The 23,582-nt window shown below is 35.3% G+C and overlaps 1 protein-coding gene across 1 annotated transcript in view; it reads left to right on the plus strand.

The window, feature by feature from the left end:
- Positions 1-23,582, plus strand: part of DYNC2H1 (dynein cytoplasmic 2 heavy chain 1) — a 339,886-nt gene that overhangs the window by 81,557 nt on the left and 234,747 nt on the right. Inside the window, exons 41-54 of the mRNA XM_058289227.2 lie at positions 88-243; positions 1,514-1,773; positions 2,588-2,834; positions 3,738-3,889; positions 5,013-5,157; positions 6,892-6,994; positions 7,444-7,611; positions 13,057-13,187; positions 14,133-14,381; positions 14,931-15,039; positions 18,548-18,661; positions 19,378-19,520; positions 20,591-20,675; positions 22,404-22,558. Coding sequence (XP_058145210.1) covers positions 88-243; positions 1,514-1,773; positions 2,588-2,834; positions 3,738-3,889; positions 5,013-5,157; positions 6,892-6,994; positions 7,444-7,611; positions 13,057-13,187; positions 14,133-14,381; positions 14,931-15,039; positions 18,548-18,661; positions 19,378-19,520; positions 20,591-20,675; positions 22,404-22,558 — 2,217 coding nt within the window. The remainder of the gene's footprint in view (positions 1-87; positions 244-1,513; positions 1,774-2,587; positions 2,835-3,737; positions 3,890-5,012; positions 5,158-6,891; positions 6,995-7,443; positions 7,612-13,056; positions 13,188-14,132; positions 14,382-14,930; positions 15,040-18,547; positions 18,662-19,377; positions 19,521-20,590; positions 20,676-22,403; positions 22,559-23,582) is intronic.

Below are 23,582 nucleotides of genomic sequence, written 5' to 3' on the forward strand. Positions count from 1 at the left end.
TCTTAAAGGTTCTTGAAAAGATATGTGTGGTTTGTGTTTACTAGTTAATGTTTGCCTTTTGTCTGTACCATGGATTTTAACCAACAGAATGACTATGTGGTAGAAACAAGTTTGGTTGGGACTGTCATGAATGGTTTGTCACATCTACATGGATGCAAAGATCATGAACAATTTATTATTAATCTCATAAGGGGACTTGGTGGAAATCTGAATATGAAATCACGTCTGGAATTCACCAAGGAGGTAATGAAGAGTTAAAGATTATTTTCAGTGATTTTTTTTTCATTGACACTTGACTGGCAAAATACAGTGATTTATAACTATAAGGTAGAGAACTTTAAAATTTTTCAATTGTGCGCTCAATAGAGTAGTAATACAATTTCATTTTTAAAATACATATTTCTCCTTTGAGCAATTTTGTGATATTTTATATTATTAAAATTTTATAAAATAATATTTTAATAGACTAAAGTTTAGACCATATCTTTTTAAGCTAGATATTTTCAAGGCTACTTAGTCATATGAATAAATATAACCATTTCTTTCATTTTTATCTTAGAATAATACAGACTTTTCCATCATTTTAGCCACAAAAAGTTTTAGCAGTTAGGAAATGGGAATGGATTAATAATTAATACATCTTTAATAGATGCAGAGGTTGCATTTTCCCTAATAAGGGATGTTCTTGCTGTTGGTGTCTGCTGAAATAACTGAGCGTATATTCCTTTTGGTTGATTCCAGCATTAAGTTCCTGCTGCTCTTCTCCCCTTTGTTTCTTCTTTTGATACCTTCGTTTGTTGCCCTCTTCTGTTTCTCCTTCGTTGGCTGTGCTGTGGCCCTGTTGCCACAGGCTTCTCAGTGTTACACTCAGTGCCCAGTGACGTGTTGTACAAGGACGCACTCTTGCCAAAGTCCAGAACAGAGATGCAGGGGAGCATCAGAAGCCCCCTCTCGGCATTACATCAGCAGACGTGGACTTCTGTCCACGTGGGACGGTGTCCTGTGTTAGACAGAAAAACAGCAGAACAGAGATGCAGGGGAACATCAGAGGCCCCCTCTCAGCATTACATCTGTAGACGTGGACTTCTGTCTATGCGGGACAGTGTCCTGTGTTAGACAGAAAAACAGCAGGTTGTGGCGACACTGGAATGGGCCCTGCCAGGTTATAGTGGGAATGAAGGGCCTTAGGCTCCCTACACTCGGAATTCTGTAGTTTAGTGTTCATAAGAACTTCATTAAAAGTTAAATATGTGTATTCCCTGGTATGCACAAACTAAACTAGATGACATTTATTTATTTTCTTAATAAATTAGAAATAAGGGAGAAAATTAAATATATGAGACAGAATGTTTTAAGTATAAAGGATATTAGTCAATTTAATGTATGTGAACTCTTACTTGAACCAAGTTGATTCACTTTTGGGAGATTTACTTTTTAAGAATTGAAGTTTCACTTTTAAGAATTAAAATTTCGTATTTTGGAGTACGTGAAAACTTTTCTCAACTTTCTTAAGGTTTTTAACTGGGCACGAGAATCTCCCCCAGACCCTCACAAACCAATGGACACATACTACGACTTGAGTAGAGGCCATTTAGCATCGTACGTGCTGAAGAAACCTGAAAACCTGACTGCTGGCGACTTCAGTAATGGCCAAACTCTTCCAGTCATTCAGACTCCTGACATGCAGCGGGGTCTAGATTATTTCAAACCTTGGCTGATTTCCAACACTAAACAGCCATTTATTCTTGTGGGGCCAGAAGGATGTGGCAAAGGGTAAGAGCTGGGAAAACGTTGACTGAGGTGCTTATTGTTCGCCTTCCCTTTTAAAAGGATTTAACAGCTTTTGCTCTGCTTCCTTTGATAAAAGCAATATTATATTTTCATGGAGGACTCCTTTCATTGCTACTTCTTGTAAAAATATGACTGTGGAGAATGTGTCCTTTTTTTCTGCTAGATTTTGCATTTTGTAAATGGAAAGAGAACAATCTGAGAAGGAACTCTTAAAATGTATCCATACAAGCGCAACAAAAAACGAATACTTTAGATTTCCTCCCATTACCATTTGCTTTAGTTATAAAATAAGTAAAATAGGAATCATGTAGTTAGCTCTCTATTTAAAAATAGTTTTCACTTTCATGGAATTTAGCCTATTTTTAGTGTCTACTGAGTATAATTTCTGTAGATAAAGGAGTCATGAATTATTAGTTTCACTTTTGTAGTAGGACGATAATAATTTAAAAATTCATTAAATTCAGAATAATTTCTTTAACTTGTAGAAAGTAAAATATTTCACATTTCTCTCAACCATAGGGAGCAGAGTTGATATATTCTATATAAATTTTTATCAAAATTATTTCTAAGTTATTTCTGTGGACCTATTTTGATGAAAAGAATTGCAAAAATGCCTTAAAATCTGAATTTTTTTCCCTTGATAATTATGGAAACTATATCCATGTTTACCATTTTCTCCTTTAATATCATCCTGCATAATTTAGAATTTGAAATATTTTTCAAGGTAGAAACTTTATGTTGAATTTATAAAACATTTTGTCATATTTCAAAATGACATGTCATATGTCCTTCACAGGATGTTGCTCAGGTATGCCTTTTCTCAGCTCCGGTCCACTCAGGTTGCTACAGTTCACTGTAGTGCACAAACTGCTTCTCGACATCTCCTGCAGAAACTGAGCCAGACTTGCATGGTAATCAGTACTAACACTGGTCGAGTATACAGGCCAAAAGACTGTGAACGACTTGTTTTGTACTTAAAAGATATCAACCTACCCAAGCTTGATAAATGGGGGACTAGTACTTTGGTAGCTTTCTTACAACAGGTGAGTCTAGACACTTGAATTGTTGAATATAATTGGAAACAATTTAATTTCCTTAACTTTTCTGGTAGATAGAAAAATCTTCTTTTCCTTCCTTTGGGGCAGTTTTATCTAGCATGTGTCATCAAAATTAAACTCCTGAAACATTCCAGGGCAATGTTCTTTGATCTTTCTCCCATTAGATGTTAGTATTACATCAAAATGATATATGATAGGGAGAGTAAAAACAACCTTTACCTTATACCAGTCACTGTCTTTCACTCCTAAAATAAGCAGAAGATGGGGATGGCATTGGAGTTGGGAATATTTCTGCTTCCTTTTTTTTAGGTATGCATTCTTTCTGACAGTAGTTGTACTTAGCCATGCCCCTTTCTGTCTGCTTTAGCCCATCCATCTCCCTCTAGGTCCTGTAAGGCTTTGAGATGACACATTCTTATTCCATGTGAAAGATTTTATTCTTTTATGTGATTTACATTACATTAGAAACCCTGACTTCTTAGAGCTTATTATGTTTATTTAGGTCAAATTTAGCTTTACGATGTAACAGCAGAATATAATAAAATATTTATAGGAAAATTTTTCCTTGTATTTTTTGCCCTGGCTTCTTTCAGATTTTTAGAAAAATCTTTGTTAGCAGATTTATAATATGATCTATATTTTAAAGTTTATTAGTGAGAAAAGCATTTTGAAAATGAGGATAATTCTGTTAACATTCATTGAAAACAGACTTGGCTAGTATTATTTTTAAGTGATATAAGAATATAAAATATATTTCAGACTTAGAAATTCTTGAGTTAGAGAATGATGATTGAATTTGGAAACAAGTCAATTTTAGGAAAAACATTTTACATCATGATTAGAAAATCTTAAGCATAAAACATTGAAAGTACATTTGTTTTCAAATAGGTGTTGACATATCAAGGATTTTATGATGAAAATTTGGAATGGGTTGGTTTAGAAAACATTCAAATTGTGGCTTCTATGTCAGCTGGAGGAAGACTGGGAAGACATAAACTTACAACCAGATTTACTTCTATTGTTCGTCTTTGTGCTGTGGAGTATGTATCTTAGTGTTTTTTTTTTTTTTTTCAAATTGAGGGAGACACATTGCATTTTTTAGAGTAATATAAAAATGGGTCATACTTAAGCTGTGATATTATTTTTCTTTCTGTCTTTCCCAAACTATAGGCAATAATTTAGGATGATAGAAGTTTTAATCAAAGCATTTGATACATTAGAAATTTATGTGGAAATAAAACAGAAGTGATTTGCATAATCTATGTCCAAATGTCAATATCAAGAATCTGAATGGTGGATTTTAGATTGTAAACATTTTATAGATTGTATAAGTCAATAATGCTATTAACTTACATAAAGATAACCAAAAAGAAAATCTGAATCTGAGCAAAGGAGAGTTAGGACTTTTAAGTGGTTGATGGTATCATTGCTAATGCATGCATTCATGTCCATGGCCCATAATTGTTCCAGGAACTCCTGAATTTTCTGGTTATAACTGTGTCTCCTTTGGTGAAAGACTGTTAAATTTTGCCTTACTAAACCTTGCTTTTATGCTTTCATGCTGTTTCTACCCCACCTATTAACGTTCTTCTTTCAAAATGTTACTACCCTTAATTCATGGCTTAATTAAGCTATAAAAAATATTTTATAATTTTTGGTTTTGGACCAGTGAGTTAATTATTAAAATTATTTGTAATTTTGGTTTTTTTTTTTTTTTTTTTTATATTTTTATAGTTCTGAGGTGGATTACTGTCTTTTGTATAGGCTATGCATAACTCAAAATGCATTTTAAGTAAAATTTTCCTTTTGGTCCTTTCTAAAGATGAGTGACTGGGAACCTTGTATTTTTTAATATAACAGATTTTGTCATCTATGTATCTTAAAAAAAAGACAATAAACAAGAGTGATTTTTCATGTAATTATGTTTAAAATAACTTTTTGGAATCATCTATTAGGACCCTCAGTATTTGACAAGGGATACTTGGAGGTCTAATTTGGTTGGAGTATGACTTGTTACCTGGAGCCTGGCCTCCCCTTTAGTCCCTGGTAGTTTGGTCTCAGAGCAGGACAGTTTGAAAACCACTGCTGTAACTTAACTTGGAAATAATAGTTTGGGATATTGGTTCATTTCAACTTTATTCTTCCTTATATGTCTTTTTTCAGTTACCCAGAAAGAGAGCAATTACAAACAATTTATGGAGCATATTTGGAACCAGTTCTACATCAAAATTTGAAGAATCATCCCATTTGGGGTTCTTCATCAAAAATTCATCTCTTAGCAGGATCAATGGTACAAGTGTATGAACAGGTATGTGCATGTTGATACTGCCATTTTCATGTCTGTTGGTTTCATTCCCAAAGGTCTATCTTGAATCCTGATCTCTGTGTCGATTCCTGTGTTTTCCTTTCCTGCTGTTTATTATACATTTCTACAGAGAATAAGCTCAGTGGGGCAGGTACTAGTGTGCCTTATTTACTAGGGTATTTTCCAGCTAGCCTGGCACAGTTAATTATTAAATTAACCAATCAATGGTGAATGGATATTCTGCCACCAGTTAACATTTAATATAATTGGCAAGGAGTTTACCTTCTTTCCAAAACCAGCCCTTCTTCCTAACTTCTCTCAATTTGTTTTCTAGGCTTCAAATCTGAAACTAGTTTTTTTTTGTTTTGCTTTTTTAAAGATTTATTTTACTTATTTATTTCTCCCCACCCCCTCATTGTTTTTGTGCTCACTGTCTGTTCATTGTGTGCTTGTCTTCCTTTCAGGAGGCACCGGGAACAGAACTCTGGGCCTCCCACATGGGAGGGAGGCACCTAATCACTTGAACCACCTCCACTCCCTGCTTTGTTGTGTCCCTCATTATGTTTTCCTCCCTACATCTCTTGTTGCATCTTGTTGTGTCAGCTTACTGTCTTGCTCATCTTCTCTAGGAGGTAACAGTAACTGAACTTGGAACCTCCCATTAGTAGGTGGGAGCTCAGTTGCTTGAGCCACATCTGCTTCCTTGAGAGTAGTTTTTGATGTTTATTTGCTTTCTACTATAATATCTGTGAGGAAATGTCTAAAGTATCCTTCCTTGGTAAAGTGGAAAGATACTTGAAAATCGGCATTGCGTAGATAGAAGATAGTGCCTTCTCTTGCCATTGCTAGTTTTAGGGATGCCAAGATGAATGAGCCTCTTTTTTCTGGAAGTTTATAGTTTAATGAGGGACAAGTCATATAAACAAATAATTAATACAATAAGATACATGTAACAATGAAAGATGCATAAGTTACAGAGATAGCACAGAGGAGGGAATAAATACTTTCTTGTGTGTGGTAATGGTATAGAAAGAGGTAAAATTTGATCGAGTTTTTAAAAATAGGTAGAAGTCACTGAGTAGCTGGAAAAGAAATGTCTTCCTAGTTATGGGACATGGCCTGAGCATGTTATGGACATGTTTGTGAAACATGCTTTTTATAGTCCTGGAGTAGAAGTGGGGAAAGATAAGTTAGAACACAAGATGTTCCTTTATTTATTCTTTCCTAAATTAACCCAATAATAAGTGATTAAGACCTAATAAGGATAATAGCTCTATCTGCAGAGAGGGACCGGGTCTTTCCTGGTTGTGTATCAGTAAACCAGAGAGGCATGTTGATCTGCCACAAATCATTGCCTCCTGTACATTTGGGGTAACTTCTCTAGAAAGTGGGCCTTGCCTAGATGGTGAGGGCCTTGGGACTGCACCCACTGTTTAATAGGAATTAGCTTAGCTTTCCTTGAATCCCTTTCTCTAGTAGTGCTTTTTAAGCCTTATCTTTATTTATTTTGCCATGGCCACCTTTGGCAGTCTGTTGAAATCTTTGATGTCTGTGAACCCCTTCTTAGAATATTTTTAAATGTATGAAATAACTATACAAAAGGAAATCAGTTATACTGAAATACAATTCCATCCCCAGGTAGAGCTTAGCATTCTTGTGAGTCTAAGGTGACCGAAAAATTTATAACATGATTATATATTTAAGAAAGTATATCATTCACTATATTTTCTTCTTCAGGTGCGGGCCAAATTTACTGTGGATGATTACAGTCACTATTTCTTTACTCCCTGCATTCTTACCCAGTGGGTCCTTGGCTTATTCAGATATGATTTAGAAGGAGGTGAGCTCACTTTCATGATTTGAAATCACTTATTTTTCTTTAGAATGCCAAAATGTGTGTTTATACTATATATTTTATTTATAATAGGTAAATTAAATGAGGATTGTAGCAGTAATTGCTTCTAAACTATAACTATTAAAACTGGATTTTTGTAAAAATAAAATCTTTATTCTTTATAGCTAAATCATGTTATTAATATGGATAAATATTTTTATTGAACAATTAAAGATAACATAGTATATAATGTAGGCTTTTTGAAATAAACACACCAATTTACCAATTTGTTAACAAAATCAATTTTAACTTTTTTTTCTTTTTCTTCTATTTATCTGATGCCAAAATTATGGTATGTAGCTTCTTGTTCTCTATTTCTCATATTTTCTTGAAATAGACCATTTTAAAATCATTTTTTATTGCAATTTAATTAAAAAATATTTTGCTTTTTTTAGGCTCTTCAAACCATCCAATAGATTATGTGTTAGAAATTGTAGCATATGAAGCACATCGCTTATTTCGTGACAAAATTGTTGGTGCAAAGGAACTTCATTTATTTGACAACATTTTAACATCAGTGTTTCAAGGAGACTGGGGCTCTGATATATTAGATAATATGGCAGGTAATATTACAGAGTTTATGTGTTATGAGATATTTACAATTTATTTTTTCACAAGTGGAATGATTTCTTACATTTATTTTCTAAACAAATTAAATTTTGAATAATTTTAATGTTATCTTTTCCATAAGGGTTTCTCAGTCTGTTTTTGCTAGAATTCAATAATTTTGTTCCAAATGGTTCTACATAATGATAATTATTGTTTCCTTGGACAAAGGGGGTTCAGGCCAGAATGTTTTACATACACAATGCAAAGTTATTTTTCCTGAAGGATTTTCACCACTTATTTTTAACAGTGATAAATGTATGAAACTTAAGCATTATTGAGAAAATCCGTATTTGATTATAGTGAACTTTTGCTTAAGGGCAATGGCCTTTCTTTTTCCTGTCACTACCCATAATGTCATCAGTACAGAGCTTTTTATATATTCTTTTTACCAGCTACATCCATTGTTGGGGTAAACAAAATGCACATCAGTCAGTCAAAGCAGCAGTGTTGCATTTGCAACTATTCCTATTTAATAACTAATTTGCATTTTGAAAACTACTTTGGGAGTAATGCTTATCATTTGGAAATAGTCATGGTGAGAGGGCTTTGATAAGAGGAGGCCACAATATGGAAATACTCCCTAATAAAACAGCTTTCAAGCTACAGAAATGAGTTTCTGTTTTTTAATATATCATACGTTTGATAGGTTGTACACTTCTAGATTTGATATTGGTCCCAGGGCATAGTTACATAAACTAAAGAGAATCTTTTTTTTTTTTTTTAAAGATTTATTTATTTATTTAATTTCTCCCCCCCCCTCCCCTGGTTGTCTGTTCTTGGTGTCTATTTGCTGCGTCTTGTTTCTTTGTCCGCTTCTGTTGTCGTCAGCGGCACGGGAAGTGTGGGCGGCGCCATTCCTGGGCAGGCTGCTCTTTCTTTTCACGCTGGGCGGCTCTCCTCACGGCGCACTCCTTGCGCGTGGGGCTCCCCCACGCGGGGGACACCCTTGCGTGGCACGGCACTCCTTGCGCGCATCAGCGCTGCGCATGGCCAGCTCCACACGGGTCAAGGAGGCCCGGGGTTTGAACCGCGGACCTCCCACATGGTAGACGGACGCCCTAACCACTGGGCCAAAGTCCGTTTCCCTAAAGAGAATCTTGAAGGTGGAACGGATGTTGGGATTGAAAGTAGAATTTTCTTGTACCACCTAAGATTTAGACTCAGGAATTGAGTTCAACAATTGAGTAGGTGGGATGAAACGCTGAGAGTAGCCTGATAGTAGTTCAGCATTGGCTTGATTTTGACTGAGGGTGTCTGTCACGTGGCCTGAGCTCTGGTGGCTTTGTGTGGAGAGGCTTTGGTTCTTAAACAGCTTTCTCAGTCTGAAAACTAAATTAATAGTGTGTCTTCTTGCAAAGAATGTGGCCTAACCTTTAGGAATTAGACAGAGCTAGCTTCTTATTGGTTATCTAAACTCTCTAGAGCTTACTATCTTTCAGAGCTCTTCATAGATGGCTCAATAATATATATTTTTTGGGGGTATTTTGCCTTTAAATGAAGGGTTGTATTTTTAAAAAATACAAGTTTGACATATGTTAGATCTAGGCCCACAAGATTTTCACATAGTGGAAGTTTAATTCAATAGGAGGAATTTAAGCTTGGAAAGGTAAAAATAAACTAGATACATCCTTGTCCTCAAGTAGCTTGTGATCTAATGGTAGACACAGATATGGAAGTTGTTGCTTGCAATGATAACTATTGCTAGTGGGTTGAGACGCCATCAGATTTGGGGAAGTAGATGGTTAAACTGGTAATTTACAATAGAGTGTGAATTGCTTTATAATTTATGTATGTATATATATATAACTTCTCTAAATGTATCTCGTGTACATTATTGTTTAATTATATATTATAAGTATTGGAATTGTAGAAGAGTTGCCCTTTTATAGCTATATCCACTTCCCTTCCACCCCCTGGAAACTACTAATCTGCCCATATCTTTAATTTTTTCATTTCAATAATGTTATTATCACTCAATGAAATTCTCTGGAGATTTCATACATGTTGTTGTGTGTATCAAAGGTTCATTCCTTTTTAATTGCTGCATAGTATTCCATTGCGTGGATGTGCCACTATTTCTTTAACTATTTACCCACTGAAGGAGATCTGGGTTGTTCACAGTTTTGGGTTTTTTGTTTTGTTTTGTTTGCCTATTTTGAGTAAAGCTATTCATACATTTGTGTACAGGTTTTTGTGTAAGCATATATTTTAAACATGTTTTTCAAAGATCCATGCTCAGAAATGTAATTACAGTGCTGTGTGGTAATTGTAATCTTAGCTTTTTAAGAGACTATCAACTTTTTCTAGAGTGGCTGTGTCATTTTACATTCCCATGAACATTGTATGAGTGATCCAGTGTGTCCACATCCTCACCAGCATTTAGTGTTGTCCCTGTTTTTTATTTTAGCCATTCTGAGAGGTATGTAATGATATATAATAGTGGTTTAAATTTGTGTTTCTCTAGTGGCTAATGATATTGAATATCATTTCCTGTGATTATTTGCCAGGTGTTTCTCTTTGACAAAATAGCTTTTCATGTCTTTTGCCCACTTTCTAATAGGCTTATTTGTTAAGAGTGTGGAATTAGGTTGACGTTCTTCTTCTTTTCTTTTCCCTTGCCCCCTCCACTCTTATTTCCTCTCTCCTTGCCCTCCTTCCTCCCTTCTTACCTATGGATATCCATTGCTCTAGCACCATGTATTGAAAAGATTGTCTTTCTTCCTTTCATTACCTTTGCATATTTGTCAAAAACCAGTTGAGTGTATTTGTGTCGTCTACTTCTGGTGGCTCTCTTCTGTTTCATTGCTCTCCTTGTCTTTCCTTCCGCCAATACCACCTAGCCTTGATTACTGTTGCTGTATAATAAGCCTTAAAATCAGATACACCTATTCCTCCAACTTTATTTTTTTTCAAAACATTTTTAACTATTCTTTTGCCTTTCCATATAAATTTTAGAACAATATTGTCTGTATCTACACATAGTGCTGCTGAAATTTTGAAAGAACTTGCATTAAATTTTTCTATTAATTTGGGGAGAATTGGCATCTTTCATATGTTGAGTCTTCTAATACATGAATATGGCATGTTTTCCCATTTATTTATTTATTTTCCTCTCTCTCTATTTTTTAAAATGTTACATTTAAAAAAAATGAGGTCCACATATATCCCCACCCCCCATACCCCACTCCTCCCACATCAACAACCTCTTTCATCACTGTGGCACATTCATTGCATTTGGTGAATACATTTTGGAGCACTGCTGCATTTCTTTCATCAGTGTTGTGTAGCTTCCAGCATACAATTCCTGTACATATTTTGTAAGATTTACACCATTTTTGGACCAATTATAAATGGTCAAACTGTATTTTAAAGGGTGAATGTCCTCAGTGTAGGAGAAAGGGTAGGGCATTCTAGACAAAGGAAGAACATGCAAAGGAGCCAAGGCTTGAGAAGGCATCATGTGTAGTGTGGCCCAGAGGGTGACAGGAGACTCAAGCGTCGTGAGGCCAGATTGCAAAGAGCCTGACCAGCTTGATTAAGGAGTTTGACACTCATTTATTATTTTTGAAGGAAACAGGCAGCTGTTTGTGATGTTGGAGCAGTGGGGTGGCACTACCAGTTTTGCCATTGTATGTGTTACTCCAGTAGCAGGGAGCATATGCTTGAGGGGACAGAGACCTGTAGCAGGGATGCATGCTAGGAAGCTTCTGCAGTGGGAAGTGATATGGTGAGTGGAGAGCGAGTGGAGGAGCTGGGTAGGAGAGATCTTTCTGAAGAAGATATAACTTGATGACTTGGTGTGAGGGGAAGAGAGATTATGACTCCCAAGAAGCATTTGCCACATTATAGTCTATGTATCAGGAGTTTGTGGGATATTAATAAATGCTTTATGAAAAAGGTTTTCATAAAATGATTCAAATAGGTTCCTTTATTTTAAAAATGATATTTTTCAGTCCCCTTTATATGCTTACACCTGTTGTTAGCCTCTCAGATGGAGTTGTAGCTTTCAGCATTTCCCATATTCATTTGACCATTAGTTTCCTGTTTGAGAAGCATTTTGGTGAAATTTATGTTTTGTGGATCCCACTTTATTAATGCTTGGGAAAAAGAATGATCTCAGTTAGGAGATAGGGTAATCAACAGAGGAAGGTTTGGGGGCAAGAGAACCATGAGTTTTACACATTTGTGGGAGTATCTTTTGGAGTTCATCAGCTCTATGAGGGTAGGAATCATGTTTGTCTTCTTTACTACTTACCTGTAGTAGAAAGTAAGATGTTTAAAAATTGCCAGTGCTTGGTAAGTATTGAATGGATGGGTGCATGGATTACATGTCTGTTAAGCAATTGGAAAGTTTTTGGATGTGTTAACTCTAACAGGGAGGATATACTTGAGTGTACAGGACTGGGCCTTGGGAGACTTGATTTGAATACATGGATTTTAGACATATAAATAGTTGATAATTTAATCCATGTAAATAGATTATGTAATTAAAAGGGAGAGTTTAGAATTAAAAGAATAGCTGAATTTGGATCCCAGGGAATAGCAATATTTAAGGGGTAAGTACAGTACTGAAAAGAAGTAATGGTTATGACTTGTGAGCTGGATTCTGTAGATCCAAGGAAAGAAGACTTCAAGAAAGAGAGGCACAGAGGTCATGCTGGGGTGAGGACTACAGAGAAGGTTTGAATTCAGTGATTAGGGATGTGCTATTGTGCCAAAATGGGAGTTTTAGTGCAGTGGCCTGTGCAGATGAAGATAAAGCAAGAAATGTGATGGTAAAGCCAACGAGAGGATCTAGGAAAGATAAAGGTTGTGATTTTATGGAAGGGTAGAGCTGACCTGGGGAGGATGCGTGGAGCAGTCTCCAAGAAGAGTGGGAGGGAGGCAGAAGGTTCAAGAGGAAGGTGAATGGCTTTTCCTTGCATGGCAGCAGCAACGCTGCTATAGACAGATTGAAAGCACACTGGGGAAGTTTTGCTTTCTACTTAAAATTTGGTTTTTAATTTTTCTTTTGTTTTAGAAGTTAGGGCTTTTGATAGCATTAATAAATCAGTGTACTTTCTCAGAGTGTTTATGTAAATTCTTTAATGTAAATGATTTTAATTTATGAATTTAGCATGGAGATTCTGGAGAGAGGGAAGGAAAATGGGACAAACTGAAGGTGGACGGTGGGAGTAGTAGGAGAAGCTTAGAAGGAAGCCAGTTCATTTGGGAGAAAAAAGTGGGAAGGAAGAGATGAATAGGGATACTGTCAAGTTTCAGGTACAGCTCAAAATCAGTTTTTGGAAATGATCTTACTTGCACTGATTAATTTAAAAACGATTTAGTGGAGCAGTATATTTATTGATGCTCCCATTATAAGTAATTCATGTAAAACAAAAATCCCTTTATTTCTCCAGATAGTTTTTATGTTACTTGGGGAGCCCGACAAAATTCTGGAGCTAGGGCAGCCCCAGGGCAGCCATTGCCTCCTCATGGAAAACCACTTGGAAAACTAAGCTCTGCAGATCTCAAGGATGTTATTAAAAAGGTATAATATGAATCAAGAATATGATTTTGGATTTTGTTATGATTAGAGTGATTTAAAAATATTTATTGCAAGCTTTTTGAGGGCATGGAGATGAAAGATCATAGATTAAAGAAAACTTCTTGTCTTTTGGAATTATTCCACTGAGACGACTCTAACTGCATGCGCACATACTTACCCAGATAAGTATTAAGCATTATCGGTATGCATGTTGAGAGGAGATATCTGATATTGGAAATATGAATGTGACTTGATTTAGTTTGGAAATCATTGGAAATCATTTGGATGAGCAGTGATCGTCAAACTTTAGTAAGCATCAGAATCAGTTGGAGAACCAGAAAATATGCAGATTCCTGGGCCCTATCTTCTGAGAAATCTGATTCTGTAGGTAGGGCCCAGAGAATCTGAATTTTGAGCATGCTTCCAGCTGATGATGATGCTTCTGTCCACTGAAATTTCAGTAGCTCTGCTTTAGAGATTTTTTGATGTTTGTTATAATAAAGAAGAAATAGTATTACATATGTTTGCTTTAAAATGAATATTTGCATTGAAAATTAGTGTGGATTTTACATTAGGAAAAGTTTTTCCATGGGCCTGTGAACTCATTGATCTGCTGAGAATAGATATTGCCAAGTTTGGGAGCATCGTATTAGAATGTGACTTCTAATGGTCCTTTCTCTCTTCCTGTACTTAACACATAGCCCAGGAAAAGGCATGCCGCCTGTGTGGGCTTTTGATTCATTCCTAAGCAGTGCGTAAGAGCAAGAGTTTGCAAAATGTTTTTAGGCACCATATTTCTAGGGTTCTGGGATTGTTTCATGATAAATGCACACTGACTTGAATCAAAAATATAAAAAAATGTAATAAACTTTAATCTATGATTGATATTTCATTATGTAATTAAGGCTGATATTAATTATAAAATATTCTTTGTGATTTTTTTAAAAGGGTCTTATTCATTATGGGCGAGATAACCAGAATTTAGAAATTTTGCTTTTCCAAGAAGTCCTGGAGTATCTCTCTAGGATTGACAGAGTGCTGAGTTTCCCTGGAGGCTCACTTCTGCTAGCAGGACGCAGCGGAGTCGGTCGGCGGACCATCACTTCCTTAGTCAGCCACATGCACGGAGCGCTGCTGTTTACGCCCAAGATTTCCAGAGGATATGAACTGAAGCAGTTCAGAAATGATCTCAAACATGTGAGCTACTCATAGATTTGCTTTGATGTAAAACCATTAGTTAATATTCTACAAACCTTTTAAAACTTAAACTCTGATGTTATTTTAATTTTTATTATTAATTTTCCAATGATTATTAGAAAATTATATTACTATTTCTAGATAAAAAAAAAATCCTATTCTGTTATGATTTCTGATTCCTAGGGACCCCAGGTAGAAATTGTGGGATGTTATAGGTACATACAAGATAAACAAAAGGATGGAATTTTTAAATAGGAAATATTGTGGATATATATTAAAGTGATCTTCTAACTTTTGTTTTAATATTCTAGCTGTAAAATACTTAATTCCTCCCCCCCTTTTTTTTTTGTATTTATCTATGGATTAGATTTACTTTTCAAACTACATGGCTGACGATTGATTTTAGTTTTGGTTACTGAAATATATATATTTGAATCAAATATATAAATAAATTCGTGGTAATATGGCATGGTATATATACATTATGATAATTTTTGACTGTACAACAATTCTTCAAAGGCATTAAAAAGTACTTTTCTCATTGAGCAGGTGCTGCATCTTGCAGGTGTTGAAGCACAACAGGTAGTTTTACTCCTTGAGGATTACCAGTTTGTACATCCAACATTTTTGGAGATGATCAATAGCCTTTTGTCTTCAGGCAAGTCAGTGGCTTCTATGCAAAGAAAATAAAAGTAATAATGCAAAAATTACTCAAGTAAAATGATGTATAAAATTAACTTGTGTTTTCGAGACCTTTTGGTATAGTTCTTACTGAGATGATGTGGGATTAGACATGGTCAAGGCAGGAGAATTGAGAACCTCCATTTTTATAAAATCAGGAGATTGAGGAATTATATGCAAAGGATTGTTAATAGCCAACATTGGTGAGTGAGCAGAAAAATGGGCTCATTTGTATTCTCTTTTCTTTTTAGAGGTATTAGGGATTGAACCCAGGACCTCGTACATGGGAAGCAGGTGCTCAACCACTTGAGCTGTATCTGCTCCCCCAGGCATACACTCGCCCCCACCCCGAGATGGCTCCCTCATTTGTCTGCTCATTTTCTCCTTTCTGTGTCTGCTCATGGTCTGTTCATAGTCTCTGCTTATTGTATCTGCTCATTGTCTGCTCATTGTGTCAGCTTGTCTTCTTTAGGAGGCACCAGGAACCGAACCTGGGACCTCCCATGTGGGAGATGGGCACCTAAGTGCTTGAGCCACATCTGTTCCCCATTTGTAACACTTTTGATGGGACTGTTTTTGGTCCCATCCTTTTGGGAAAGTTATCAACCAGTACTAATTAAAATATGTGCCATACCTTTTGACTTAGCAAATCTATTATCAGTAGGAATTTAACCTACTGAAATAAAAGAGCCAGTGTGTTACGAAATAAATAGCATAATTTGAAATATTTGCAGTTTTATTATTTTTTTAATTTGATAGAATCTCACTTTCCATCAGTTTTTGAATGGTTGAATAAATTATGGTAGACCTTAGTATGAATGTATGAATACAGATATATTAAAGATACATGGAATTTCACATTTCGTATATTTGGAACATATTTGTATTCATTAACCTGAAAAAATGCACATACTTTTTTAAAAATATTTTTAATAGCAGAGTTGCTAGAATTAACCCTTTTTAGTTTCATTAAAAATTTTTTTTATTGAACTATATCATTCATACATGGAATACATAAACAATAAGTGTATAGGAAAAGTTGTGAACTTACAAAATGAACTTGCATATCATCATACAGGGCTCCTGTACATCACCTCACCACCAGCACCTTGCACTGTTGTGAAACCTTTAACCACAGTCCATATTCCACCATAGGACTGTCTGTGTTATACAGTCTCATCACATGCTTTTTCTTTAGTTGAATAGAACAAATTTCAAGTAGCATGTAATTTCTTTCTTTTTTTTGAGGTACCGGGGACTGGAGATGAAACCTGAGACCTCATGTGTGGGAAGCTGGTGCTCAACCACTGAGCCACATCAGCTTCCCTGAGTTGGTTTTTAAAATTTATTTTGCTTGTTATTTGTTTTTGTCTTTTTCAGGAGGCACTGGGAACTGAACCTGGGACCTCCCATGTGTGTGGCAGGTGCTCAACCACTTGAGCCACATCTGCTCCCTCATTTTTTTAGAGAAAAATTAAAATTATTTTTAAGGAATAAAGGGACTTGTAAGTACTTTTACTATGCATCTGCATGATAGAAAAATATCATTTGAAAGAGGAATATATTAGAAATTTTTGACCAATAAGTGAGCTTTCTGTATTTGCTGAATTTTATGGTTTTGCTTTTCAAGACTTATTGTTTGGACATCTTTCTTCCATTTTGCCTCACTCAACTGAGTCTGTTTTTCTGAGATATACTATCAAGCACTAGATCCATTTCTACTCCCCAGTGTTTCTCAACCCTGGTTGCACATTGGCATCACCTGGGGAATTAAAAACGAAAACAATAAAAACCTAATTCTTTGCTACTATCCCAAACCCGTTAAATCAGAATCTCGGGGTGGGGGTGGCAGTAGCACCTGCTCGTTGTATGAAGGCTTCCTAGTTGATTCTGTGCAGTTTGAGTAAGGAAGCTGCCTGCATCGTGAAGAGCTCTGGGCTTAGCCCCTGCTGCCCTGGCTCCTCCCCCAGCACGGCCGGCTTCCCCTGCGGCTCCAGAGCCTGACCTGTTCCTGCTTTCACGGGGGAAGTCCTTTCTGAAGAACTTACTAGATTTACTAGAACCTCTTCATAATAAATAATCGCTGTTGGTAGGATTGGTATGAAGTAGCTTAGCTTTAAACTTGGGCCAAGAGTATTTTGTTATTTAGGTAAAAAGATAAACCTGGTTAAAAGCCTACTTCCAAACTGTCTGGGTGGTTCCATTGCAGGGGGGCTGAGGATAAAGCTATATAAAGCTCATGTTCAGCTCAGTATTTATTAAATCATTGTTTGTTGTCATGCTAGGCTGAGGGGAAATAGTCTTTTCTTCAGAATTTAATAGCTGAGGTTAAAGAAAACATTTAATTTATAGTATGTGGTATATGCACCTTAGTGCTCAAATGAAAGATACAGACTAGAACTTTGGTTAGACATGTGGTAGATGAATTTCTCTTAAAGAGGTACGGGATAACAGCTTTCAAATTAAAATTATAGTGCTTGAACAGGTATGGAATGTTACTGGCCATTTGATATAATAACCTCTCTGGATTTTTAAGGAGTGCATTCCACTGCATATTGCGTATTTTGCCACTAGATGGAGACATTGTTCATTTTGACTGAGACACCTGGCAGGTCGGCTACACACACAGTTTTTGTATGTGAAAGCAACATCAGATAAACATAAACCCAATAATTATAATATCAAGATAAATCGGTCTTTATTATCAAGATATAATTTCAAAAAGCACAAGTAAAGTTAAATTTTAGTAGCTTCTTTGTGGATAAAGTATTCATAAGTCTTTGTCTCTTTTTTTTCTATTTCAAATTCTTACTCTAAAGTGTATAGTATATAAATAGAGCTGACATTCTTTGCTAAGTTTAGTTTAATGGATCAAAAGCATCTTGTTTTTGCTAAAATTTCTAGAAGGTCTTATAAAGCAGACTTATGTGTGCAAATGTTTCAATATGTGCACACTTGGGAGAGGGGCTGGTACCTCTGAGTTGAGCCTAAAAAAAAGTAGAGATCAGACTGTGAGGGGCCTACATGATTTTAGTGCTCTGGATGTGTAGCAAAGGAGTTTTTACCTAATCTTATAATTTCCAGGAAAGTACAAATATACCAGTGTAACAGATAGTTATTGGCAAATGTTTTGTTAATTTATGGACCACCAAGAAGTTCATGAAGGCTAGAAAACAAGATGTTGTATGAGAGGGTGGGAGAAGAACCTGGGAAGGCAGACAGCTAGCTAGTTATCATATTAACTACCTCGAAGGCCATTCTTTAGAGTCTGAATTTTATCACAGATAGTAAGTTTTCTCTCCCTCTGTGAGATTCGATTGACAGAGAAAAGTGAAGCTACAGATGCAGATTTGTGAGTCGTCCCTGGAGAGGTGTTGGGTTCCTGTATTTTTTGAATGAAAGAACGATTAAGGGCATATAATGTAACATAAAATCAAAACAGCATCGTGTATGTAATTCAAAAGAAAAGTAATGTTCTTCTGTAGGTGAAGTTCCCGGACTCTATACTCTTGAAGAATTAGAGCCCTTGTTGTTGCCTCTTAAAGACCAGGCTTCGCAGGATGGCTTTTTTGGACCAGTCTTCAATTACTTCACATATAGTAAGTGACAGAGAACTCATGATTCAAGTTAAAACTCTGGTTCATGTGAAATAAATGCCATTTAATTTGCCTTATTTCCTCTTTAGAGTCAAAGGTATCTCATATCTTGTATCCATTGGTAATTTATGCTTTTTTTTTTCCTGGAGATTTTAGAAAGTAACAAATAGCATGCATATAGGCTAGCCTATAAGGAAAGCATTTTAACAAGAATTATAGCAAAGGGGAAAGATAAAACTATTGTAATGTTCTTCTGATTATTTACCTGGCTTCCTTTGTTTTCTTGTGGTAAAATTACTACCTACTTTACTAATTACTTTCTCAGAGAATTATTGAACTATTGTTCCAAACTCTATAGTATTTTAAAAGTTAAAAACCTTTTATTTTTGCAGAAGCAACTGTATGTATATTGTAGAAATCTAAAATTGAGATAAGTGAAAAGTTAGGCAAGAATCACACCTTATCTCTTTCCTGAATATCCTTTTCGATCTTTTTTCATAGCATATGCAAATACACATACTGACTCACACGTTTTATTTAACCAAAATAAAAATCATAACATAATTCCATGTGATAGCTTGCTTTTTTTAAATTAACGGCTTCTACTATTCCATTTCAGAAAATTTAATATCATGAAACCAAACTACATATAGATTTCCCAAATGTGAATCTATTATTATTGTAAGTTTCCATGATTATAATTTTCTTATTTATTTTAGGAATTCAACAAAACTTGCATATTGTCTTGATAATGGATTCTGCAAATTTAAATTTCATAATAAACTGTGAGAGTAATCCAGCTTTGCATAAGAAGTGCCAGGTATTGTGGATGGAGGGTTGGTCCGATAGCAGTATGAAGAAAGTAAGTTCAACATTATTTAAATATAGAAATGAAAAAATAGCACATTTTCTTTTTGATGTTATTGAATTTTCACAACAATTCCTTAATGTTTATTATAACATTAACTTAACTATGGCATTTAATATCTCTGGTATATTTGAAATCATATTTATTTTCTTCTGATTCCTGTATCATAGTTTAGTTGGGTATAGAATTTTGGGTTGAAGATTGTGTTCTTAATTAAGGAGCACAGAGATATTTATCATAATTTAAAATCTTATGCCTTTAATTACCTAGCCTATTGGCCAACTAGTGTATAATAAAAGACATCATACCAAGAATTTTAGAAATACTTTAATTTTTAGGTTTTTAAAATCCTTTTTTAAAAAAAGTCTAGTACTTCTGTGCTGTGTTTGGAGGGAGGATGAATGTTATGTGAACTCAGCACCATTTTTATGGAAACCTCTTATGTTTCTTCATTTGAATAAATAATAATTTCCAACAGTCTCTTTGAATGATATACATATATACTCAATCACTTATCTATTTGAATTTTTATAATAGAAGTACAGAAAAATGTCTGTCATGGTTCAGTGGAAAGAGTGTAATTTGGGATAATGGAGGGGGTTTTACAGATGAGATGGTATTTTAGTTGGGTCTCAGGAAGTAGATAAAGAAGAGGAAAGGTATAATGGGTACTCTCTGTATGCCCCTGTCCTGTATGCTGGGTACAGCAGAGGACAGACAAAAGCCTCTACCCTCTGAGAGTTGACATTCTTGTGGGGGTATCTGTGAGGAGAGGTTCCTGGGCAGAGACCCTTAGAGAGAGGTGTTGGGCCTTTTCCCTATGAACTATTAATTTGCAATTAGTTAATGGTTCACGTATGTCAAAATGTTGTCTCAAAAATAATATCTTCTCAAGATTGACAGTGCTAATTTTTTTTCTGTTAGTCTGGAAAGAATCCTAGAAGAAAAGTACAGTCAATAATACTTTTTTTCATGTTAAAGTTTTTTTTTTACCTCTGATACTGAATTTATTTAAACTTTATTTCCTTGTTTTGAGGTTTAAAGTAGTGCTCTTCATATTTTAGATACCTGAAATGTTATTCAGTGAAATAAGTGCTGAAGAAAAATATAGCGAAAAAAAAAGAAAAGAAGAGAAGAAAAAAAATTCAGGTAGTATTTTGATGAAATTGCTTTTATCTGATTTTTATTGGTGAGATAATGGCATTTTCATAAAGTTATAGGTTCATTAAAGAGTCATGATGATTACGAATTTGAACAATCTTAAATGTAACAAAGTTAGATAAATTTTAAAGCCTTTATTTGTATAATAATGTTTATGTCATTTCATATAGGACTCAACAAAGAATCTATTGTTAGAATTAAAGAAATTAAAAATTAATTTTATGGTCTAAATGATATGAAGGGTCTACTTCTATTGTTAGAGTCGTTTGTTAGTAGCCTAAAACTTTTCATATTAACTTACCACTTAGATAGGTTATTGAACTCAATTTTTATAAGAAATTATGGTATTCTTTGAGTTAGGACACAGTTTTTCTTAGCTATAACATTCCCATGGTTTTCTCCTACTCAAAGTTAATTTAGAATATGACCTTTGTTTTTATGCCATAGCTTGTTCATTCGTCTAACCATTCAATCACCAAATATTTATTTTATATTAGGTACTGGGCTAAATACTAAAGATAACAAAATAGCTTACAGTCCAGTGATAACACAAGTTGTTATTATAAACATACAGTTCTGATACAGCAAGATAAGTGATGGTAAAGGTTTAAATGAAGTGCATTGTAAAGTGAAGCCTCTAACTGGTCTATAGGAAATGACATGACCTTTGGGAAAGTGCATTTTGGGCAGAGGGAGAACCTTGGAAAAGGCTTAGGGAAAGAAGTCAAACAGCTATTTTCATAGAACTGTACATAGCCTAAGGCTGCAACTTAGGATATATAAATGGTGGAGTGCTAGACGAAGGGGAACGGGTGGGGGGGGGGGCTGGGTAAGGAAGAGCCTCCTGTGTCCTGCTAAGGAATTTGGATTCTAGCTTGGGAGCGATCTGGGGTTATTAGAATATTTAAACAGATATAATCAGAGTCTTGTTTTAGAAACAAATCTCTGGGTCCACTTTTTTCTTTCAGTTAATAGCAAATATATTGGTATAGGGAGAAACTGAAAGCAATTGACTCTTTCTGTAATCTAAGAGAGACATGGTGAAGGGCTGAACCAGGGAGGAGGTAGGAAGAGTAAGAGGGACTGCCGTGGGGCCACGTGGAGGCACCTGGCGGGGCTCAGCGGCAGTGCCATGGGTCCAGGGAGGACGCGAGCCAGCGGCATTCCTCTGGGTTCTGGCTTGGGAAACTCCTCTGATTCATTTATTCATTGGGAGATAGACTGCAGGGGTGGGAGGAAGGTGATGTGTTGGGCCATGGATATAGTGCATCTATGGTAAACTTACCTTTAATTTCTTTGGCTTGACTTCCTGTTTCTCCCTGTGTCAAATGGGTGTGGATGTTATTTGCCTTGGTATCTCTTTTCCATTCAGTCAGATTTTATTGAACTTACTTTTTGAATTACATGTGCTGTGTTGTCCCAATTTATATTTATGTAATGACAACTTGTAGATTTGTCTGTTTTATAGCAATAAAAATATTCAGGAACAATATATAACAGTGGAATTTTAGAGACCACTGAAACTAAGTAATTCATCCTTCCTAAGGAAAATAGAAGCTGTGAATAGATGTCTAGGAATATGTGTGCCTATTTAAGTAAAAATATGTATCATATTCATATATATATAATGGAAGTATCTGGTACGAAATAGAGTTAAGATTATTTTCACTAATCCTTAATATCATATACTAAGTCATTCTTATTTTATATTTCTAGTGGATCCTGATTTTCTAAAATTGTTTTTATTAATTCATGAGTCTTGTAAAGCATATGGTGCAACACCAAGTAGATATATGACCTTTTTACGTGTGTATTCTGCCATTAGTAGCAGCAAGAAAAAGGAATTACTAAAAAGACAAAGTCATTTGCAGGTAAAATATTGATAATTTTGTATTATTTTATCTGTGTATAGGAAAGAAGGATTATGTAAATCACAATGCCATGTTGCCCATGGCACATATTTAATATGAGTAAATTTTGTACTGTGTGAAATGCCTTGGTAATGTCTTACTTTACCTGTCCATATTGCCCAGTAGAGTATAGTAATGAATTTTTTCAGTTCAATAATATTATTCCTTTTCTTCACTGGATGGCATTTATGTGCTTTTGATAATTTGTGCTGCTATTAAGAGTACTCTTCACATTAGAGCATTTTTAGAAATTCAGAAATACTGTTATTCTTAATTAAGAGATAGTATCTAAGGTTATGCTGTATAATGACCTCCACAATTAAAATTACATTTTATAAAGTAATGTTCTTACCCATGTAACTCCACTTAGTACATTCTGAACATTTTTCTTTTTGTATTCCTATAATTATAGAAATTAAACTTAAATGTGGCATTAGAATCCCAGCCTCAGAAATTGTCATAGAGCATTTCCACTCCAGAGTTCTAGCTTCTCTTCATTAGATTAATAAACTAGGATGAATTTTATTGACATAATTATCTTTATCCTTCTTTCTAATAATCAACTTTCATGGGTAGTAGCCAGTAACTATACCTGCTAGTGGGAGGGTTAATTTCCTGATATGGGTAAATTTCTTAAACTCGCTGAATTGCGGGTCAGCGGTCATTGTGTGTGAGTGCGTTAGATACAATGCACTTATCTTGTCTGACTTCTGTGTGGCTGCTGAGTAAATCTCATGAATACTTTGCTCTTTTTGCCTGAATCTTCTGATTTGTTAGGTGACAAATACCCGAGGGATATTATAGAAGAAAGGGAATGCTTTTCATGTTCACTCCTTGGACTATTCGTGGTCAGGAGTGGGGTGGGATCTCATAATGGCCCTGCCAGGTTCAAAAGACCACCCAGAGAGCAGGGAGGCCATTTTGAATGACAGCCTGCCAGGCCCATGTGTGAGGTGGTCTCCTATGAGAAAGGTGGGTGAAGGGG

Source organism: Dasypus novemcinctus, chromosome 27 (assembly GCF_030445035.2).
Source record: "Dasypus novemcinctus isolate mDasNov1 chromosome 27, mDasNov1.1.hap2, whole genome shotgun sequence".
In the NCBI taxonomy this organism is placed as follows: Eukaryota; Metazoa; Chordata; class Mammalia; order Cingulata; family Dasypodidae; genus Dasypus; species Dasypus novemcinctus.